The sequence below is a fragment of the Caretta caretta genome, chromosome 1 (assembly GCF_965140235.1).
Source record: "Caretta caretta isolate rCarCar2 chromosome 1, rCarCar1.hap1, whole genome shotgun sequence".
Taxonomy (NCBI): Eukaryota; Metazoa; Chordata; order Testudines; family Cheloniidae; genus Caretta; species Caretta caretta.
In genome coordinates, this window is record NC_134206.1 from 79,466,547 (window position 1) to 79,489,324 (window position 22,778).

The window sequence follows — 22,778 nt, forward strand, 5'->3', positions numbered from 1 at the left end:
CCCGGGGGGACAGTCAGGAAGGAGAGGGGGCATTGGAAGGGGCGGCGGGGGACAGTCAGGGGCAGGGGTTCCGGGGGGTGGTCAGGGGACAGAGAGCAATGGATGGGCAGGAGTCTCGAGGGGGGGGCATCAGGGGACAGGGAGCAGACGGGGGTGGATGGGGCAGAGGTCCCGAGGGGCTGTCAGAGGGCGAGAAGCAGGGGGGGTTGGATAGGGGTCGGGGGCTGGGCCACGCCTGGCTGTTTGGGGAGGCACAACTTCCCCTAACCGGTCCTCCATACAATTTTGGAAACCCGATGTGGCCCTCAGGCCAAAAAGTTTGCCCGTCCCTGATTTAGAGTGTATCCCTCCCTGCCACCCCCCCAAAACAACAACAACAAACTATCTCCAGGTGCTAGCAAATATGGTATAGGAAGGAATGAGATGTAGACATGTCTCCTCTCTTTCAGACGTGTGAGGAGGAACTGGAAAGCCAGGTGGGCTCAAGTAGGGAGAAGCATCCAGCATCTTCACTCCTCCTACTGAGACCTGTGTGTGGAGTGAACATTCTGGTGCCAGCCTCCCTGCAGGACCGGTGCAGCACCAAACGCTCTATTGGTCCCAAACAAACAATACATTTAAGAATGAAATATAGTCTTTTAAGAGGTCAAAATGTTTTGAACAAATGAATCAGTAGTTCCAGATGGGACAAAACTGAATTAGACATTGGCAAGTCTTTAGTATTTATTTTAAAATTAAAATAAAAGTCTTGTTCTGTAGGAGTCATCATACATAAGCACTATTATTTTATTCTGCTTTCCTTAAAAACAGCCTCTGTCTCAAATGCATGATAAAACATATTTTATCCTACCAATGTTTTAATTCCTTCATTCCAGAAGAATTGCTATTTCCCCAGATTCTTAAATAAATGAAGCGTCTACAGTAATGTGAATTCCCCCCTAGGACGTAAGTCTCTTCTCTTTCTGTTTCACTCTGTGGCTACTCACTGCCATTCATTTGCTCCTTTCCCAGAACCACTGATGGTTCTGCAAAACAAAGCAGCGGGTGTATTCAGCTTGCAAATGTTTTAGATATCCAGTGAATGCATAGGAGGAAGCTTGGGTGGAGTGTGTTCAGCCTCAATGGATTTTTGTGCACACCCAAAAGAAAAAAAAATAGCAGAGAAACTCCACAGGTCAAAACTAACAGTGAATGGAGATGCAGAGGGATGGAAAAATCAACCTTTCCACATAAAACAACAAACACAGTTTATACAGACCCATATTACCAGACCTTTAGAGTCATGGTACAAATTGAATAGTCCTTATTGTTGAGTTTCTAACTTTATAGTATAAACTGCTACTTAAGACAAACGGTCTCCTATGGAGTGCATCCTTAACAGCTAAAAAGACTCTATTACCAACTTACCGGGGAGTAAAAATAGTCTAGTAATGGGGTATTTCCTACTGTAAATATCAGGAATACCTACCCAAACTAGTAATGTTTTTCTTACTGATTAATATCTTAGCTACTGGAGAACATATAAAAGAACTTTTTAAATATATGTGGAATAGGATGTAATAGGATGCAACAGAGGTACTCCTGAGATGGGCCTAAAATACACTATACACACACACAATTACATAAAAACAAGTATGTGATCATATGCTAAAGTGGGCTGAATTAAGATTACATGAGCAACCTTAATTCAGGTATTTCCCAACTTTTGAGTGCTTAACTTTGTTACCTTAATGTTTTCTAAACATTGGTTTTTTGGGATGAAATTTCCTAAGTTTTAAAAAACTTTAAACACTGAAAAAACAAATATATCATTGTGTGAAACACCACCTCCCCACCACCACTCGAGTAATGGAGTGAGTGGTAGCATTAGAAGGCTGTTATCTTCCATGGGGACCTGCCACTAGAGGTGGATGGAGAACCATAATTTGTCAGTGGGTTTCACATGTATTTTCTGACAGTAAATGAATGGTGATACAAATAATGGGATCAGTTTCAGGTTCTGTGAGGGAATGGTGCTCTGCTGGTTACCAACCCTTCTGCCCCACTCTCCCGGAGCTTCTCCTCTGTCTTCTTCTGCTGCTGTCACCATCTCCTGTATGTCTCCTCTCTTCTTCCCCCCCCCCGCCCCAAGCCAGACTCCTTCTTCCTTCCCATCCCCAGCTCTTATCCTCTCCAGTTCTTCTCCTGCTCCTGTCCAAAGCTCTTGCTTCTATCCTCCCCCTTCCCTGCCCCTTTACACTCCTCCCCACTTCCCACCTTGCGTCTCTTCCCCTTCTCCCACCCTCCATCCTTCCCTCCTCACACATCTGGATTTAAGCCAGGCTGTTTCCTCCTTTCCCTTGCATATTGCCTAGTTACCAGCAGGGGGATCATTGAGAGCAGAGGAGGAAGTCTCCCTATCCTGAGTTCTTGGGCTCAGCACCAGTTTCCCACCACAGCCAGGAAAACCATTTTCAGAGAAAATCCTCCTTGATGCCTGCAGTCCCAGATGGAGCATGCTCAGTTGCTCTGCCGGGATGATGTGCACCAATCAGTTGACGTGTAGGAGCTAGGAGGGGTTGAAGCTCAGTGCAGTTGGAATCTTCCGTGAATTTAGCTGTCTGACTATAACATGACCATCTATTTGAGCATGTGTGAACTGAGATTTTTTTCAGAGACTCATAAGTTGGCTACATTTGTGCAAATTTCCACAGGGAGGGCAAAAGGCACATCCCTGATGAAAGGGTGACACCTTCAGCCATACTTCAAGTTCCTGAGCCAGGGTGGAGGTGCTAGACCTTCTCAACAAAACAGTTGTACAATTTTTTTAACATTACAAATCAATGTTTTTCCCCTTAATCTTGCTTTCCTAAACTGCTGAACTGTTTTAGCTGAAACTCCCAAACCCCCAAATCAGCCTGAAGCAAACACCTGGCATGGAAAATTTCAGCCCAAATGGTTAAAGTCTGACAAAGTTATGAGCAAGTGAATAAAATATCAGGCAAACTTAAGTATAGGTGAACTACAGGTGCTACCTGCACCTTTACTTATCCCTTATAGCAGGGGTGCCCAAACTTCCTGTCACAAGCCCCCTCACCGGTTACGGAATCTGTCTACGCCCCCGCTCCATTACTGCAGAGTTGGCTCAGCAGAGGAGTTTCGGCTGAAGGCAGAGCTGGGGGCTACCCTGGGGATGGGGGAGGAGCTTGGGCTAGAGTCAGAGCTGGGTTGGGGGTGGAGAGGGAATGAGGGAGGAACTGGGCTGAGGCGGAGCAAGGCTGGAGTGGAGCTGGGGCTGGAGCTGGGTTGGGGGCGGAGTGGAGCTGGGACTGGGGTTAGGGGGCACTCCACCTCTGCTCTCTGTGGGGGCTGTCCCAGGCACCTCCACATAATCCCCCGAATGTTCCTCCTCTGTGCTCCTTAAGGGGTGTGCTCCACAGTTTGGGGACAACTGCCTTATATCGACGGTCATCATTGCTGAACAGAAATATTTTACTCAAGTCTCTCAGGAGTCTTTAACACGTTGGAATGCTTTATATACTCCTGAGGGAATTCTGCGTTAAAAAATTAAAAATTCACCACCAAAATCATAACAATTCTGCACACAATATTTACAATTTTACAAAATTCTGCAAATTTTATTTGTCAATAAATAAATATGGAGGCTCCAGCATGGCAGTGGGGAGCACAGGCCACTGACTGCATGGAGGAGGGAGATCACCCTGCAGCCCCCTACCCCAGGATACAGACTTGATGGTGAGGCTGCACCTGACCCTGACATAGTGCAAGGGCTAAGCCTGCCCCAAAAACACCCTGGGGCCGTGCCCCTCCATGCTAGGTGCACCAGATGTGGGCAGACAGGTTTAGTCTGGCAGGATCCATGTGTGGAGGGGCTTAGTGTGGGGGGATCCAGGTGTGTGGTGAGAGGGTTCCGTGTGGGGCAATCTGGGTGCAAGTGGCTCAGTGGGGGCTCTGGGGTGTGGGGGTGATCTGGATGCACAGGGGCTTATTCTGGGGGAGTTCCAGGTGCTGGAGCAATGGGACTCTGCAGGGGGGTTCAGGTGAAGGTGACTGGGGCTCAGCAGAGGGGCCTGGATGCCGGGTGGGGGTCCAGATGCAAGGAGTGGAGCTCGGCAGGGGATCCAGATAAAGGAGGATGGGGATCCGTGGGGGGGGTCCAGGTGTGGGGAGTCCAGCGGGTGAGTCCAGGTGTGTACAGGGTGGGGCTTATCTGGATGGGGTTCAAGTGCGGGAGGCTCAGTGGGGGGTGGTCTGGGTGCAGGGGTGGAGGTCTGGATGCAGGAGGGAGGGGCTTGGCAGGGGTCCGGATGCAGGGGCGGTGGGGCTCGGCAAGGTGGCGGTTTGGGTGCGGGGAGGTTGTCGGGGGCATCTGGGTATGCGGGGCTCTGGATGCACAGGGGTTGGGCAAATGGGGGAGCAGCTCCCTGAGGCTGAGGAATGATCAGGGAGGGAAGTAGAGGAGGGGGTGTGGAGCAAATGGGGGAGTGGCTCCCCATGGCTGAGGAGTGATGGGGGATCGGCAGGGTGGGGGGCTCAGGTGTGGGGCACTCGGTGGGGAGGGGTTCTGGGTGGAGGGGTGAGGCACATCGAGGGGTCTGGGTATGTGGGGAGTCCAGATACACTGGGGTTGGGTGGATGGGGGGTGGATCTGATCCTGCACCATCTGGGGCATTGCCAGTCTCGCCCCCGCCGCCCCAGCAGTGCTTTACCTCTCCGTTGGCTACTCCAGATGTCCGAAATCTCATACCTATGCTACTGGGGAGGGGCACGTGACTGCTCTTGCGGCTTCCCTTTGCTCCCCCCATCATTTTCTGCAGGAAAGCAAAGAAATCTGGGGGGACGGGGGGGATGGGCGGGGGAAGAGGATGACATGAATTCTGCGAGAGCAGCGGTGCAGAATTCCCCCAGGAGTATTTATTGCAGTAACCAGTAATAGTGGTCACCACTTACCACACAAAAAGCATTTCCCAAAGTTGTTGATAAATCACAGTGTAGTTGTCCTAATCCTGCAGCACTTACTGTGGTAAAACACCAGTTGAAGTAAAGGGGAGCTTTGCCTGAGAAAGGACTGTGGGGTAGGACCCACTGGAAATAATATTCCTAACTCTATGTCTATACCTTCTTTTACTGTATATAGAAAAACAGAAGTAAATTATTCAGACCTTTTAGCCAGGCCACTTCACTGTGAGTGGTCCCTTGAAATATGTGTTATGCTAAACAGTCTGTTCCACCTTGTATTTAGCTGTGACACTCCGAGTAAGTTTTCTTGACCTGTGTAGCTCAAAAGCTTATCTCTCACCAGCAGAAGCTGGTTCAATAAAAGATATTACCTCACCCACCTTGTCTTTCCCTGCATTAACATTGGAAGGTCACTCCTTACCCCTCAGTTTATCCAGGTTCCATCAAATATTTTTATGCATCCTTATTAAGCCAACATTTTTGTTAAATAAGATTTTTTTTCTGAAACTACCTATTAATAATAGTGTTGTTCCGTAACAGTCTGCAAAGTCCCACTGATGCCAACGGCAGGTGTGGATGCACAGCATGACTGGGTCTAAGTCAGTGTGGGTTTGATGGTGCTGACCAGCCTCAAATCCCACTGACTGCAGTAAGAGCTCAGGGCTCTAAGCACCTCTCAGGCTCAGGCTCTGCTTGCAGACTGGGACTTTTCTTCTTTGTTATAGGTAATTACTCCATGCCCCCCCCCCCAAAAGCATGAAAATGCATAAGATAAGAGCTGAAAGTTTAAAGGAGATATAGTCCTAAAATGCTATATTAACACTTTCGGTGTGACAGTCAGAATACAGCAGACACAGAAATGAGAATGCAACTTCGTTTGTATACTGTATACACTTTCAAATTTCTGTGTACTGGCCAGTAACCAGTAAAATGAATAAGTGTTGGGGCAGCTCCTGTATAATGAAAACGTAAAAAAAGTTTGAATTTTAAAATTGTTTTTCAAAGGGGAATTCATGAGTTTTGTACACACATACACGCGCGCGTGCGCTCCCGCTCATTAAGTCTGTGGACAAACTATGTTTCTTTGCATTCACACCTGGCACTCAGTTTTGGAGAAAGAGTTTGAGATAATGGAGGAACATGCAAATGGGGCATTTCAGACATGAGTTGAGACGGAAGATAGTGAAGATGACACTCAAAGAGTAATCAGCAAGATAAGGAGGAGAATCAGGACGGCAAATAAGAGGAATAAAGCAGAGGAGGAGATCCTGAAGGTATTGAAGGGAAAAGAGAATTCAAGCAGAATAAGAACAGAGAAGTGTCCTGTTGACTTAGCTAGAAGGCAGCAATTAGGGATCAGGGCAGTTTTGTTGGAGAGAAGAGAATCCAGATTGTATGGTTCAAGGAAAGAGATAGGGGAAGAAATGTAGGCGGTAGGAGCAGAGAGCACATTTCAGTGCTTGGGCAAAAGGATCGTTTGGAGATGAGATTTTAGAGATCAAGGGAATGTTTTCTTAATATATGTTTTTAGTCAAAACAAAAGTAGCTGGATGGATGGCTGGGCAAGCAGACAGAAGAAGAGGAAAACACACTCAACAATAAAACCTATGGCACTGATAGAGAAAAGTATTTATTCTGCAAAGCACTTAAACAAGTGCTTAACTTTAAGCATATGTTTAAGTGTCAATGAAGTCAACAGGACTTAAGCATGTGCTTAAGCACTTTCCTGAATTGGGCCTACTAACACAAATACTACTTTTGACTTGGATAAAAGCAAGGCACAAAGAATGCACAGATTAAGAGCTAAATTCTGCCATTGACAATTGCTCATGTTAACTGAAGGCAGAACTGGTCTCTAAACATTTCTTTTTACATTTATATAAATTGTCAACCATCAGGTGAAAGTTGAAGGCACACACGGATTTTAGATAGTTCTGAATCTGCATGTGTCATTCATTTGACTGGAGGATATTGGCACCAGTTTAAATTTCAGAGCAATGCCCTTTTATTATCCGTATATATTTATTACTTACGGTATGTTAACCAAAAAAGCTCATCATTGAATTTAAACTGTGATGTGCATATATGAAATTAAGGTTTAGCTGTTAATTTATGCAAAATATTTGGTTTATTGCCTTTCTTATTTGTATTGGTTTACATAACAAAGAAAGAAAACACATGCCAGAAAGAGCTAACAAAGGATGGCTACCTATTGTGGATTATTACCAGTATCAGGGGGTAGCCGTGTTAGTCTGTATCCACAGTTTTTGTGGATTGTTACCATTATCCTTTTATTATAATTATTCAAATTAACTTGTACATTTCTATCAGAAGTATCAGTGACAGCAGACAGGGTGCAGCTGAAGAGAAAAAATTAAAGGACAGCTTAATCCCTTCTTTTTCTCTAGCTGTACATTTAAGAGGTGCAGTGGTGCTGGGTAACGATCTCTGCCAATAATAGCACAAAGGAGAGGTTGTTTGGGTAGCTCAGTATGTCTGCATCTGAAGCTTGTGGGCTGAAATCCCTACAGTACACTAAATTCTGGAATTTTGCTGGTGAACGGGGGTAGTGAGTTTCCACTCTCACAAACTGGGAAAGTACTGACTACAGATGTAGTTGTAACCATTGCCAGTTATCACCTTTGAAAAGTAAGCCAACAGTTTCTGTACCTTAGGACAATACTTGTCAAACTCAAGGTCAGATTCAGCTCAATCCCAATGCAAAACTCCAAAACCAAACATCAAGTCAAGATTATTTATTTTACAACTGTTTGACAGTATGTTGCACCATGCTGCTTTCATTTATCATGTTTTACATAATGGCATAGGGCCCTAAAATTATGTCATTGTGTAAAGCGTAATAAAATGTCCTAAACCATCATCATTTCCAGTCTCAGAACAAAAAACAGATATATTCTGAGTTAGTTTTGCATGTTCTGAGCCTATAAAGAGGATAAGTTCCATTTTTAGAAGAGGCTTGGCTAGTTGACTTCCATACTAAAGCTAGGGGACTGAGGCAATGGGAGGGGAAAAGCAAAGATTTATGTACAACATGATGCTACTAAAAAACATAAAACCCCACTATTAACATCAAACATAATAATATTACACCAGAAATAGACAGAAGAGTCAAAAGACACAATCCTTTGGGACTGACTGCATGAATCTCTTAATTAAGCAATAAGAAACTCTAGGGATATTACAAAGCATAATGCTAAATGATTTCCGTCTCATGAGCCCTAAAAGTGAGATTAAAATCCCCTTCAGCTTGGAGCAACAGCTCATTTAGGTGTGGGGGGGTGCAGAAATGTGTCCATGTTGTACTTAGCAACATTCAATGATCCTTGATTCTAGCCTCCCTCGTGTTCCCACCATTACCACTAATATCTTATGAAGCACCAAACACCACAGTATCTAGACCAGAGGTGGCCAACCTGTGGTCCGCATGCAGCCCATCAGGGTAATCGGATTTCAGGCCATGAGACATCTTGCTGACATTGACCGTCCACAGGCACGGCCCACCGTAGCTCCCAGTGGCCGCGGTTCGCCATTCCTGGCCAATGGGAGCTGTGAGAAGCAGCAGCCAGCACTCCCCTGCGGCCCGCGCTGCTTCCCAAAGCTCCCGTTGGCCAGGAACAGTGAACCGCGGCCACTGGGAGCTGCGGGGGGGGGGCATGCCTGAGGACAGTAAACGTCAGCAAAATGTTTCACGGCCTGAAAACATATTACCCTGATGGGCCACCCTTCTCCTGTCTCCCTTCCTCCCCACATCTCATCAAAACTACTCCTCTTCTGCTCTCCCAACTCCTTATATTTCCACCTCACCTATAACTTCCGTGTCATTTTCTTGCTCTCTCCCTTTGCCCTTACAAATCTTCAGCTCTTCTCCACTCTCATTTTCCTCCTCTTTGGAGATCTTTCTCAATGCAGGCCCATTGTTCAGCCCGCACTCTCCTCATGCATTCTCTCTTACTTTCATGCATGCATCTTGGGTTCTATTTCCGTAAAACTGATTTGCACTATTCACATTCTCTGTTTTCTCCTTCCATTCTACTGTTCATTCTAACAGAAACAACCTGAGGCAGGGTGTCCCACTGGCCCTCCTTAAGCTGAATGAAACCTGGCTCTATACCTTCCACTCCGCATCTGTCACTGGTTTTTGCTTTGGAGGCCTTTCCTTCTCATACTCCTGCAAAAGGGCTGTTCTCAAATTGAACCTCTCTTTGCCTCACTCCTTTGGTCCATTCCAACTATCTGTTTTCTCCCTGTCCTTCTGAGTGGCTTTTTACTACTTTCCCATCCTCCTATTTCCTAATTTCAGTGCCAGGCACTCAAATACCAAAGTGATGATTATTAGTCGTGATGGAAAAAATGTATCTCTGGCGCCACTCTATTGACTCCAATTAAGTTACACCAGGGATGAATCTGGCCCCATCTGTTCTTTAGTTTTAAGGTTTTTTAAATTTTGTGGTAAAATAAGCTTCAGCAGATGAAAAAAATAGGTTTATAAAGTTAACAACGTTTTCAAAAACAATATTATTCAGCTCCCACAGGTTAATTTATGCTTTACAATGTTGACCAGCCAACTTTACAGCTCCTGATATGCAAGTGGTTTCAAATGAGCCTGGGATATGCAAATCCAGCTTGTCTTACCTTTAACATGGCTTCTCCCATCCTCCAACAGCGGTACCACTATAGTGTTATTCATATTTCCTGGTGATCTCACAGCTGTGTAGACTACAGGTACCGACTGCACCACCACTGGAATGCGGTGCACGTGACTCATTTTGTTGGACTGTAAATTCATGGGGCTTGAAGGTGGTACTGGATGGATTATGTGCAAAAACTGCTGGCCTCCAACACCAGATGCAGAGGCCACAAGAGGGCCTGGAGTTAATACTGATGGCACAGATGCCGCTGAAGATACTGATGTTATTACCGTAGGGGAGGAAGCTGGCCGACTAGAAGAAGAAGAAGTTGAAGTAGAAGAAGGAGAGGAGGCTGATGCTGTCATGGAAACCGGTGAAGATGAGGTTGCTGTAGGGGATGACCTGGCTTTGTTTATTGACAAGTCCACTGGTTCAGTTTGTGTCTGGAAATGGTCTGTAGATAATGAATCCTCTGGGGGATCTGCCTTCATGTTATTGAGCAACAAGGGTACAGCTTCCATGTCTGGATAGTTGTGGACGTTTGGAGACTGCGGGGGGGAAAAAAAGAAACATGTTTATATTTTTAGTCGCCGATATTAAATATTTGGCTAAGACAATTTAAACATTTAATTGACAATGCACATTTAACATGCAGTTCACACTTGGTTCTTAAGGCCACTGGAGTTTTGTTTCTGTTCAATGTGGCAGCTCATGGCTGAAGGGGCAAAACATCAAAGTATATGGTGAAAAATATGTGTACTTCATCAGCAATATAAAATCCAACTAATATTTCCACATCATTGAATCGGAACATTTCTCTACTGGCTTACCATTAATAGTAGACAGGATTTGATTCCAGATTGCAACACTGCAAAATAACCTGTAAAAAGCAATTGCTGGGCTTTTTCAGACCTCAGTTAATCTAATAAAACTCTTTCATACAAAGATACAATTAGTAGCCTTTTTGTGTGTTTCTTCTACATCTAGGCAGCTCAGAATATAGCCTCATAATCTCTAGAATGCTAGATATCTCAGAATATCATTGCTGATGAGCTAATAAGAAATGCCCAAAATCCATTGCTTCAGACACACTAACTAAGCTGTGACATATGTTTCTTGTTTGATTTTAATTTAGCCTCTAGGTGCCTGAATTCCCCATCCATAAAATGGGGATAACAATTCTTTTTTTTTTTTTTTTTTGCCCTCCCCATGCTCCCTTCACATATTTTTAAATGGTAAGATCTTTGGGTCAGGGATAGTCTCTCTGTATATGTATGAATGATATGTACCTATGTATAAATGTACACCCATCTCTGTTGGGGCCCCTCCACATGCTATTGTAGTACAAATAATCAAAACAATATTATATGGATAATGAGAATAATGCACACTTCAATTCTACACACACATACAGGATAGAAAATACCATGCTTCAGGGCATACACCAATCACTGACTAACGTGGTTATAAAGAAATATTCTTAATGAGAAAATTATTCCATAATTGTCCACTATGTACTCTTGTGCCTTCCTTTGAAGCATCATCTGAACTATGTGGACCACTGGTCTGGGAATTTCTATGTTGATGTTGCGGTAAAGTGGTAAGTAGTTATAAGAATGGCACAGAGGAAAATGTATTTTTTTGACCATACAATTTACCACATTGAATCACAGACTCATAGATCTTAAGGTCAGAAGGGACCATCATGATCATCTAGTCTGAACTCCTGTACATTGCAGGCCACAGAACCTCACCCATTCCTGACAGTGAACACTTTTTAGCTCTTTTACTTTAAAAAAAAAATGAAAATTACATACATGATGTAGCGCAGATTGGTTGCTACCACAATCATGTCACACAATTTGACAAGGTTAATCTCAGAACAGGGCTCTACATTTTATTGTGGTAGTTCTGACTAGTGTTTTGAAATAGCTGGCATGCTGAGACCCCTGCCTATCATATTGACCAGTACTGTCTCATTGTACTACCCCACTTGTCTCCACCTGTTATTTCTTGTCTTATACTTAGTCTGTAAATGTCTTTGGGCAGGTATTGTCCTTTTGTTCTGTGTTTATACAGTGCCTTGCACTAATGGGGTCCTAGTTCCTGTTTTTGTCTCCTAGTGCTACAGTAATACAAATAAGAAGTAACAATAGTAACAACAATAATTTCCACACAATTATACTGAACTAGGCTTCAACTGTGAAACTGCATTTGAAAACTTAACAAACCCCACAAGAATTTCCTAAAACAGAAATGAAAATCCTCACAAATCAAGAGGGTTTAACGACGTCTGTACTTCAGTAAATTCAGGATTCCAATAATTCATTTTAGCATTCATTGTAAAAGACAGCAGGATGCATTTGAAGCCACTGATGCTTTGGAAATCTTGTACGTAAAATAAAAATGGTACAGTCTCAAAAAGTACCCCCTATTTTGTTCGGGTGGATGGGAGCACATAGTTCTGCACCACTGCTCCCTGCTTGACACTGACCTACTCCAGAAAGAATCTGCCATTTTGTATGGATCTCTGTCTGCCATCGAGGACATTAATTGAGGTTGCAAAAAGCTCATATATCAATTGTGTTTGAATTCAAATTCTAAACATTAGATCATCATTATTTTCTGGAAATGTATGGTATGAACAAACATTTTCCACCAAGAAGTACTATTCTAGCCTTAAAAAAGCAGGAACTCTTTGAATGAGAAAATATATTAACCCACATTCTTAAACAAGGTGGGGGGATAGCTGAATTCTCAGCATGTTATTTTTTAGCATCGCCCTAGAAATGTAATTAACTATTGCCTTCCTGTCACTGAACAATGACTTTTACAGTTAAATTTAATTAATCTACCCACTTTTTATTCAGTAATGCAAACTGGAAAGGTCAGAATACCATCGCTAAAGGGATCAGAGGAAAATATAGTTTTAGCTGTCCATTCAGCTTATGAAGAATGTTGAATGAAAAGCCAATGGGGCTCTGTTCCAGCCCTGCCCTTAGTCACCTTTATCACATGAGCTGGTGATGTTGGGACCTAGCACTGAAAAACTGTTTGACATCTGGAAAGGACTTTTGCCATATGGCTACACTGCCAAATTGCTGGGTGGATTTTTTCACCTCTCATCAGGCATCCAGGGAGGTCTGGTTGGAGGGAGCGGGGAGCGTTCACTTAATGGTCACAACTTTGGCAGGTTCCAGTGCAGTCGGTGGGCTAAAAAAGGGTCTGATTACAGATCACTGTAACTCAGTGGGCTGCCTGGGTCTGACCCAGAGTACAACATGACATGGTGATGGGTGTGCCTCTTTGTCTCACACACAGCATTTGGCTGCGCTTATCTCATAGTTCCAGCCTCCAACATGGGGGTTCTTGGGTATGCCTCATGGTGTAGAACAGGCATTTCTTTCATACTCACCATCAGCGTTTGTAGAGCTTGGGGCCTTGGTGCTCAGTTAACACTGGCACTGGAACGGTCCAGTTGGGTAGTTTGAGAAGTGGGTCCACATTGGTTAAGGGTTTTTACTAAAGTTACTGCCTCTGCATTTAACAATATTCTAGCGTACGTCTCGTCTCCCCTTTAAAACTTGAAATCAATACTTCCTATAGTGCTCTGCTTATAAATTTGCCAGTAACAAATACTACCAGGATCTTTATATGTATCAGCCCACTGCTACTAGATTGGAAAAGAAAGTGAATCTGACACATCATAAAAACAAAACAAACAAAAACACCCAAAAATCAAAAACATTATTGTGCATTTCAAGACTATTGTATAAATATGCTGGATGACACCTCATATCATGCTTTTCAAGCCTATCTACACAGAGTTCTACTTTGTCACCTTCCCACTGTTTCCCTGAATTTCACCTTTCCTTGCCATACTTTAGTCTATATTCTAAAGCTGTCTCCCATGTCTATTCCAATCATGTCGCCACTCCTTTGAATCTTTTCCTTGGTTCTTGTCTATATCTAAATGATGTAGGGCTTATAATTTCTGCACACCAAAGACACCTAACAGATCTGGGGAACCAGCAGAGGCTAAAAACTCTGCAGGACCAGAGAGATTCTTGGCTTCAGCAACACTTCTGGTGCTATACAACTTACAAGCTTCACAGGTTACTCAGCCCCAGTAAGACTGTCTACTCTTGTGGAGTTTTTTTGCCCTGCCTGATGGAATTTATAAACTCCAGCAAAGAGCTGTCAGAATCTAAATTCCTCTTGCTCCCTGGCAACGTTCTCACCAGGACAAACGAGTTGTTATAATCTGCATCAAAAGTCCTTGATGAGGACAATGGAATAAACTAAGTTTAGAATTCACACACTGGCTTTGAGACAGGAAGTTAAAAACAAAAACAAGTCAGAAAACCTCCAATTATTTGAATTATCACATATCACACACACCTTGTCTGATTACCATCAAACTGTCCCATGTTATTTTCCACATGCAGTGGAACTTAGCAGTTTCAGATAAAATTACTTTGTTTTGGCAAAATTAAAGGAGAGTAAAAATCAAACTTGTCCTGAAAAACAAGCCACAATCAACCACAATTGCTCCCTCAAAATGGGGCTCAGCCCTCTGTGCTGTCAGAATTAGGGTGGGCTTAAGTGCCATAGCTTTCACCTCTGATTTTCATGCTTGGTGAGCAAGATTTAAATGACCAAGAATATCTTACTAAGGTTTTCCTAATGCTTCACTTTCAAAAGAAAAACATACTAGATTCCAAATAATGAAAATTACTTAGCATAGCACAAATAATTCTGCTTTAAGTAACACAATGATATACTTGGAACTCTTGTACAAGAAAAAAATGCATGTAGAAAGATTGGATTTAAGGATGTTTAATCTGATAGCTCCGTTTTCCCTCATTAAAATGGAAATTTTTCCTACTTCTTCATACCTTTGGCAACAGCTCAGACTTGGAAATGGGAGAAGTGGTTTAAAAGGAAAAGAGATCCCTTTCCAAATAGCATTAATATTTAAACACAAGTTTAACAGTGGACACAAATACATTTCATTTTCAAATCACTTATGTTTAAACAATGTAGTTCCAAAGACTGAGTAAGCATTAAAGTTAGTTGTTAATTCCACCTCCATTCCCAAGACTCACAGAAGAAGTACCAAAGGACTTCTCCACTGGCACTGAAGGAAGGCTGGTGACTACTTCTTTTGAAAGCCAATGTTATTTAGGGCTTGGCTACACTTGCAAGTTAGAGCGCATTAAAGCAGCCTCAGGCGCCCTAACTCCCGATGTGTCCACATTGGCAAGGCACAGAGAGCGCCTGGACTCTGCAGCTGGAGCGCTCCTGGTAATCCACCTCCACGAGAAACATAAAGCTTGCTGTGCCCCAGTGAATAAGGTGTTGCATTACAGTGCTGTGATTGGCCTCTGGAAACGTCCCATAATCCCCTGAAGTCAAGTGGCCACTCTTCTCATTGTTTTGAAATTGGCTACATGAATGTGAATATCCCCTTTCAAAGCTCCGTTTCTGACAGCCGGCATGCTTATCTGCTCCAGGACAAAGCAGCCATTAGCGCGGAATGCTGCTGTTGTGAGAGGGTGGGTGGGTGGGTGTGTGCGGGGTGGGAGGGGGGAAGGGAGGTCTGCTACTGTCTGAACTTACAAGACAGCATGCTGACATGCTCTCAGCTCCCCAAAACACACTCCCTGTCACATTCCACCCCACCCCCATTTGAAAAGCATGTTGCAGCCACTTGGACACTGGGATAGCTACCACAATGCACTGCTCTTTGCGGCGTTGCAAGAGCTGCTAATGTGGCCATGCCAGTGCGCTTGCAGCTAACAGTGTAAACACACGGCAGCGCTTTCCCTGCTGCAGTCTCCGAAGACAGGTTTAATTCCTAGCGCTGTACATCTGCAAGTGTAGCCAGACCCTTAGACTAGGGGTTCTCAAACCGGGAGTCAGGACCCCTCAGGGGGTCACGAGGTTATTACATGGGGGAGGGGGTTTGCAAGCTGTCAGCCTCCACTCAAAACCCCGCTTTGCTTCCAGCGTTTATAATGGTGTTAAATATATAAAAATGTTTTTTTTTAATTTATAAGGGGGGGTCTCACTCAGAGACTTGCTATGTGAAAGGGCTCACCAGTACAAAAGTTTGAGAACCACTGCCTTAGACCATGGGCTATCTGGCAGATGAAAGGCAAAAGTGATACATTTCTTGAATGTGAAGCCTAATTCTCTTTGGCATTACTAAGGTTATATCTACACTAGCAAGCTTACAGTGGCACAGCTGTACTGATGCAGCTGTGCTGCTGTAAAATCGCTTGTGTAGCTGCTCTATGCTGACTGGAGAGAGCTCTTCTGTCGATATACTGAAACCACCCCCAACGAGCTATGGTAGCTATGTCAGTGGGAGAACTCTTCCGCTGACATAGCACTGTCCACACTGGCGCTTCTGTCACTGTATCTTATGTGGCTTAGAGGAGTGTTTTTTTCACACCCCTGAGTGACACAAGTTTTATACTGAGAAAAGTGCTAGTGTAGACATAGCCTAACTCTACCTGCTGTCATTAATCCTTCCCCCCAAACCTGAATCAATAATGTATTCAAAAAACTAGATGTTCAGCATAGATGTATCATTTATATTTTAGTAGTATTATTAGATTGCTCCATTAAAGGGAGAAACTGAGAGAAATTCAATGCATGGTACAGTAATTTAGAGGTAGGGAACAAGGCAATACTTCAAGAGAAACAAGAATCTACAAAAAGCATAAAACAATAATGGTGTTTGGCCTAGACTAGAATATTGTTTATCTACAGTACACAAAGCATATTTATAATATATTTCTGGACCCTGTACCTATACTTCAGTTTCAGGACAAAAGATTAAAACTTATAAATAAATGGCAGAAAATATCATAGAATCATACCAATTACTTCAGTGGGATTATTTGTGTAAGTAAGTACTACTGACATGAATGAAAGCTGCAAGGCTGGACAGTTAGTTCTTTTAATATTTCCTCATTACTCAATGCCTCCAGCTTCTGATCACTTTTGTTGTTCTTTTCTGAACTTCCTCGAACCTGTCTAGATCTGTATAGTACTGCAGTGCCCACAAATGACAATAATATTCAATGTGAAGTTTTAGTTGTGCTATATAGAGGGAGAACAATTACCTCTTGCTCTATTTTGTAAAGACTCTGTAGGTAGTCCAAAACTTTGGGTTGTGGGGTTTGTTTTGTTTTCTGTACCACTGGAAACTCATGTGTTCCAGTCCATTTCCACCCCAACATCTCTTTCAGCATTACTGGTTTTCAAGTTTCTCTTTCCAATTATATATATTGATATTTCAATTTATTTTCCAACAGGTGTATTCATTTTCCCAAGCTTAATCTGAGCCTATAATTTACTGCCCTTAATTCTAAACTCTCCAAGTTCCTTTTTATTTTTCGGACCTTAATGATATTTGCAAAACCTCCCAATTTAGAACATTTCTGAAACTCAAAATGTTGTTTATCTTCTGAGAAAGAACTGCAATAAATATGTTAGACAGTAGTGGACCTAATATTGATCCTTGGGGCACCTCACCAGAACCTCCCACAGTATCATACAGTGTCATTCATTGTTACCTTTATTTGAAATTTCCAGATATTTTTCAGTCCACATGAAAATGTTCCTAGACCAACCAATTCAAATTAATTCTGATGGCAAGAAATTTCATGATGCCTTCTATCAAATGGCATACTAAACTCCAAACAGTTTGCATCTACTACATTTTATCATCCACTACGTACAGGCAGGGCTGGTTGCAGCCCCTACTATGAAGGTTGTTCAACATTTCCCATTATATTATTATTTATTATTTGTGTTACTGTAACACCTAGAAGCTCCAGTCCTGGACCAGGACCCCATTAAATCTGGCTGAAATTTTCCAGGCTGCATTGTCTACCTCTGGCTGAATTTTATGGGAAAATTTCATCCAAAATTGGTGAGTCATTTCTGAGAATGAGGCTACTGAAAAATATCTTGTTCTCTCTATTACAAAATTCTGGAAACCTTTACTTTGAGACGCTCTGGTACTTCCATTATTTGGAGCAGGGACTTGAAATTTGGCAGAATGATAGCCTTTGTGTCAAGCATGTGCCTTTTGACCTCCCCATGAAAATCTACCCAGTTCTGGGAAACAAGCAATATCTTGTGGTTGAACTACACAGAAGGGTTTTAAAAAACTCTGTTGTATTTCATATAATACAACCAGTTCATTGTGTGACCTGAGAAAAGTCTCTTTGCCTCAGTTTTCAGTCAGCAAAACAGTATCACTAATATTCATCTACATTAAACATTACATGATTAAGCCACATGAATCCCGTTTTATGTAGGTAAAGGCATATTCACCCCATTTCACAGATAGGCAAAGAATTTTAAGGAGTTTTCCCAAGATCACAAAGGGGATAAGCGTCAGAGCCAGAATCAGAACACCTTAATTCTTTGCTCTGTGCTCTTGTCATAAGACCATGCTTCTATTCTCTATTTTTTCCAGTTTTTATTTTTGAATAGTCAGTTAAATAAAAACAATCTAAAACAAAATCAATCAACACTCATAATAAATATTTTAATATTAGAATCTGATTTTACATAATTGTAATCTAATTTTGATTGTATGAAAATATCGCATTTATAATCTATGGTAGTCAGCAGTGAGTTCTTATTTCTTATCATTTTCACTGCAAACTATAATATCCAGCTAAGCAACAGAACTAAAATTATCCTAAATATACATGTTTTAAAATATATGTTTAAAATATCCATTTATATTACTGGGCGTGTTACAAAAGAGAGGACTAAAGTGGCTTGGGTCATTTATCTGTTTTGCTTCGAACAGAGTAGCAGGGAACTCAAATAATCACCATAATGCTAGTCATGGATGAGTTTTGTTTCAGAGGATTGCTTTTAAGACAGGAAACATCACTTTATAAGAAGCTCTTCTTAATATCAACAACAGTTCAATAACTTCTCATTTCCTAACCCTACCTTAGCCCACTAACCAGCTTCAAAGTAAATCAAATTTCCTAAAATTAATTTAAACTTCACCAAAGAACTTGTCAATAACAAAGCATTACACAAAATAACAGATAAGCTGTCCAAAATTGTAAGGGATATAAGATGATTGTCTGATTGTATTCTGCGGCGTGCAAGTGTTAATTTAGTAGTTAGTTCTTTTATACTCCCCCATGGTAACATGCCAGACTATTGCTAAGTCATATACAGTAAGGTATCACTATCTGTCCCAAAGCTGAATATGCATAGGGTTACCAGATAGCAACTGTGAAAAAACGGGACAGGGGATGGGGGGTAATAGGCGCCTATATAAGAAAAGGTCCCAAAAAACGGGACTGTCCCTTTAAAAACAGGACATCTGGTCACCCTAAACATGCACATAGGCCCTGATCCAGCAAGGTACTTAATCACATATCTAACTTTAAGCATGAGTAATCCAGTGGGAATAAGCACATGGTTAACTTCCATGTAGATGCCAATCAGGAACATAGCACCTGATCCAAAGTGCATTGAAGATGGGAAAGGCTTTGGATCAGGCCCACAGACATCTTCTGCAAACATGGGGATATTGAAAGAAAAAGAGTTTATACTTTGCTTTTGATCTTCAATAAATATTCTATAAAGTATTTATTTAGTTATTTAATAAAATATTTGACAAATAGATCCTATATTCTGAGACATGCATATATATGTAATGCCCATATATAGTGCTAGGGCACAGTGAAATACAGGTAAATAGTTTTGCTTGCATGATTAGTATCTTGAGCTATTTACTAACTAGTGCACATAGAAAAGAAGTTCTGCAGCTTTACTGAAGTCATTCACCACACCCTAACCAAAATACTTTGCAGTATCATGTAATAGGTCAGAGAAAATGGGGCCTTTTATTCAGTGTTTATGCCATTTCTAGGAAACTAGGGCCAGATGGTCACAAGAGCCAAAGTTCCCACGTATGCATCAGCTGCAGCTCCCATTAGGGCCCTAAATGTGAGCAGCTGAAGTCTTTCAAAAGTTTGGCCCTTAAATATTTAAGGAACATTCAAGTGTCAGATGTAAGAGTTGGTCCAAACTCGCAGCTCTGCTGTTTTACTTACCTGTCTTGAGAGGAGTTCTGTGTTATGCTAAAAGCCTTTATATGTTTGTTTAGTATTCCTGAGTATAATGTAGCTTCAAAAGAAGCAGAAAAGGCCAGTAAATTATTATTATTATTTTAATTAATTATTAATACATTATTATTATTATAAGGACAAAAAATCAAGACAAGCACATCAAATACATCGGTCTCTGGACAGATTTACGGGTGGTTCCCCTGAGATACAGCTACTGCTAGTCTTCTTGTTGACCTGTGGTTCCTGTTCCTAAGCTACTTTACAGCATTAATTAGTATAGGAAAATCAGACTATATTACGTATTAAATGGTAGAATTCATGCTTAGTTCTGCCCCCACTCTGAGCTAAAAATAATATCCTTAGTTTTAGTATATATGTAACCTTGAAGTCTGAATGTGAAAACTAAAGGCTGTGGATTACAGCTGTTTTACAAACGATTTGCTGTCTCATGAATTTGATTCAATAAGTCGAGCTCTTTACATTCTAATGAAACAGAGTAAGACTGTTGCTGACAAAAAACAATGTGTGAAAGCAGGCAAGGCTATGACTCCCCAGTGTTGCCACCTGGGGAAGGGCCACATGCAGATTGTGTCTATTAGGTCTTGCATTCATTTGAGAATTCTGATGTGATAATCACCCTTTGTTCCCTCTATCTTGTCTGTAACACACCTCACAACCATACGCAAATGTGCTCCCAATGGTGCACAGGTGTTATGACTGTTTGGATTACACTTGATTTCAAACAAGACTAATCACCATCTCCCTCCCTGTAAATTACTATCAGCACAACAACAATGTGGATAGGAATTGTTCCTCAATGGTGCAAATAATCCTCCTAATATCATTCCACAGCACGGCTTGCTGCTTAGATGGTTCATTTGATCTACTTTCTGCACTCCACTGCACAGGGGCAAATTCAATAGGTGCCGCTTATCTGCACAAACAGTGGTGGGCACAGTGAGGAGCTCATTTGTGTTATTTCCCAAGCAATCAATTTAGGAACATAGGAACTGCCACACCAGCAAAGAGCAGTGGTACATTATTTAGTATTCTGTCTCCAACAGTGACCAGTACCAGATGTTTCAGAGAAAGGTCAAAGTAACCACAAAATGGACAATTATGGTATAATCTGACTGTATGGGAAGTTTCATCCTAATCCCATTAGTTAGAAATTGGCTTTTACCCTGAGGCATGGAGGGTTTGTCTCCTCTTAATTTGAGGACTTTTTTTTAAAAAAAAATGTAACTGTGGATGCTCTCAATCATATGAATATCATATCTTCTTGAATCCTGGCAAGCTCTTGGCTTCAATAACATGTAGCAACGAATTCCAGGGGCTAATTGTGCATGGTTGAACAAAAAAGTATTTTCTTCTGTTTTGCTGCCTTTCACTTTCCTTTAATATCCCCTTATTATTGTAGTATGAGAAAAAGAAAACATGAATACTCTATCAAGCTTTTATTATTTTGTACACCTCTGTCACATCCCTTCTTACTCATCTCCTCTCTCTCTAAACAATACAGATCTTCTCCTGGTCACTTCAGAGCGAAGCTTTTCCATGTCTCCAATCATTTTCATCACCCATCTCTATATTTTTTTATGAGATACAATGGTCAGCTTACAGACCTGGGTCTCTGAGCCTCTATTGTTTGAGCTAATACGTCTAAAGCCAGGGATATGGGGTTCATTCCTCCCTGCTGACAGTCCAACAAGTGACCACAACTTCATACTGTTTCAGGTGGTAGCATGTCTCAGAGGAGACCGCCCTATGAGTGAAGTTCCAACTGGACTGAGGCAGATGTGCTGGTGAACATGAGCCTGGTCCTGCATCTACTGAAGCCAGTGGATAAATTCCCATTTTCTTCAGTGCATACAAGATGCGGCCCCATCTGAGGAGAGGAGGAGGTCTAGGCCCAACTGAATTCAGTCAGAAGGATCACTTGAATATAACCAAGTGACCAAGTATCTAGCTGAAATGGAGCGACAAGCTGTGAAAAGATTGTTTGTAATCCCCTAACAAGACCTTAAATAGAATGGTTCATAGTTTATATATACTCTGGTGGTCTTCGCAGACAGAAGATGTACGTCATCCTATTACTTGGTAACAAGGTATTTGAAATACAAAGGCCTTTTCTTGGACTTCAATAAGTGGTTCTGAAAAAAACTTATTCCAGCTCAAACCAAATGATTTTGCAGCTTTAAACTGTAATTTATATTCAACTAATAACTAACTCATGAAATATAATAGATAGCTTTAGATTAGAATGTGATGGTGGGTTTATCACAATTCTCCTTCCATCCGTATTAATAAAATGACTTTGCCACATACAACATAGAACAATGGTGCCATTTTATTGGCCAAGGTCTATACCTTAGCTGGACATTACTATTTTATTATATTTAAAATCAGTTAACATTCATATAAAAATATCATTATCTGGACTCTACAAATCTAGTAACTGAATTCAGTGCTGGCCTAAGTGGATGCAACTCTAGTAAAGTAAATGGAAATGCACCCTCTTTGGTAGTAGTCAATTTTACACAGTGGAGTCTAACTTCATGAAGTGAGAGTGTAACATTTTCTGTAATTTGCTTATATTCTTTTATGAACACTTAAGGCCATATTCTCCAGGCTACCTGAGCTCAATGAAAGATCGAAGGGGGTGGTGATGGGGGAGGGGGGGAGGGTGGAAAATGCCTAAAAAGCTGTTCTAATGTGTGCTACTGTCCTCAGCCCCCAGGGGTTATCAGCCAAGTTTAGGTGTGACCTTGCCACATCCCCTGCAACACGTGCTGAGAGAGATATTGCCGAGACATTATGGTGGCTCACTGGCACGTGATGACTCCCTACACAGGGAATGGATCTTCAAATAGTTGGTTAAGACAAAGCTGCCCCCTAATAAAAAGCTGTTCTAAGAGAACTGACAGCTGAAATAGTGGGACAGTTTGAAGTTGTCAAAGATTACTGCACATATGAAATCTGGTGATGAATGGTTAGATTTTTGTCTCATAGGAAGTGCAAACAAAGGAAGATTATTTGTTTA

General features: G+C 41.9%; 1 protein-coding gene across 9 annotated transcripts in view; it reads right to left on the reverse strand.

The window, feature by feature from the left end:
* The window catches only part of KLF12 (KLF transcription factor 12), a 370,886-nt gene that overhangs the window by 115,219 nt on the left and 232,889 nt on the right, over window positions 1-22,778 (reverse strand). For all 9 annotated transcript variants that reach the window (XM_048852274.2, XM_048852249.2, XM_075129024.1 and 6 more), the window contains one exon: window positions 9,613-10,156. In XM_048852274.2, the coding sequence (XP_048708231.1) occupies window positions 9,613-10,156 (544 nt within the window). The remainder of the gene's footprint in view (window positions 1-9,612; window positions 10,157-22,778) is intronic.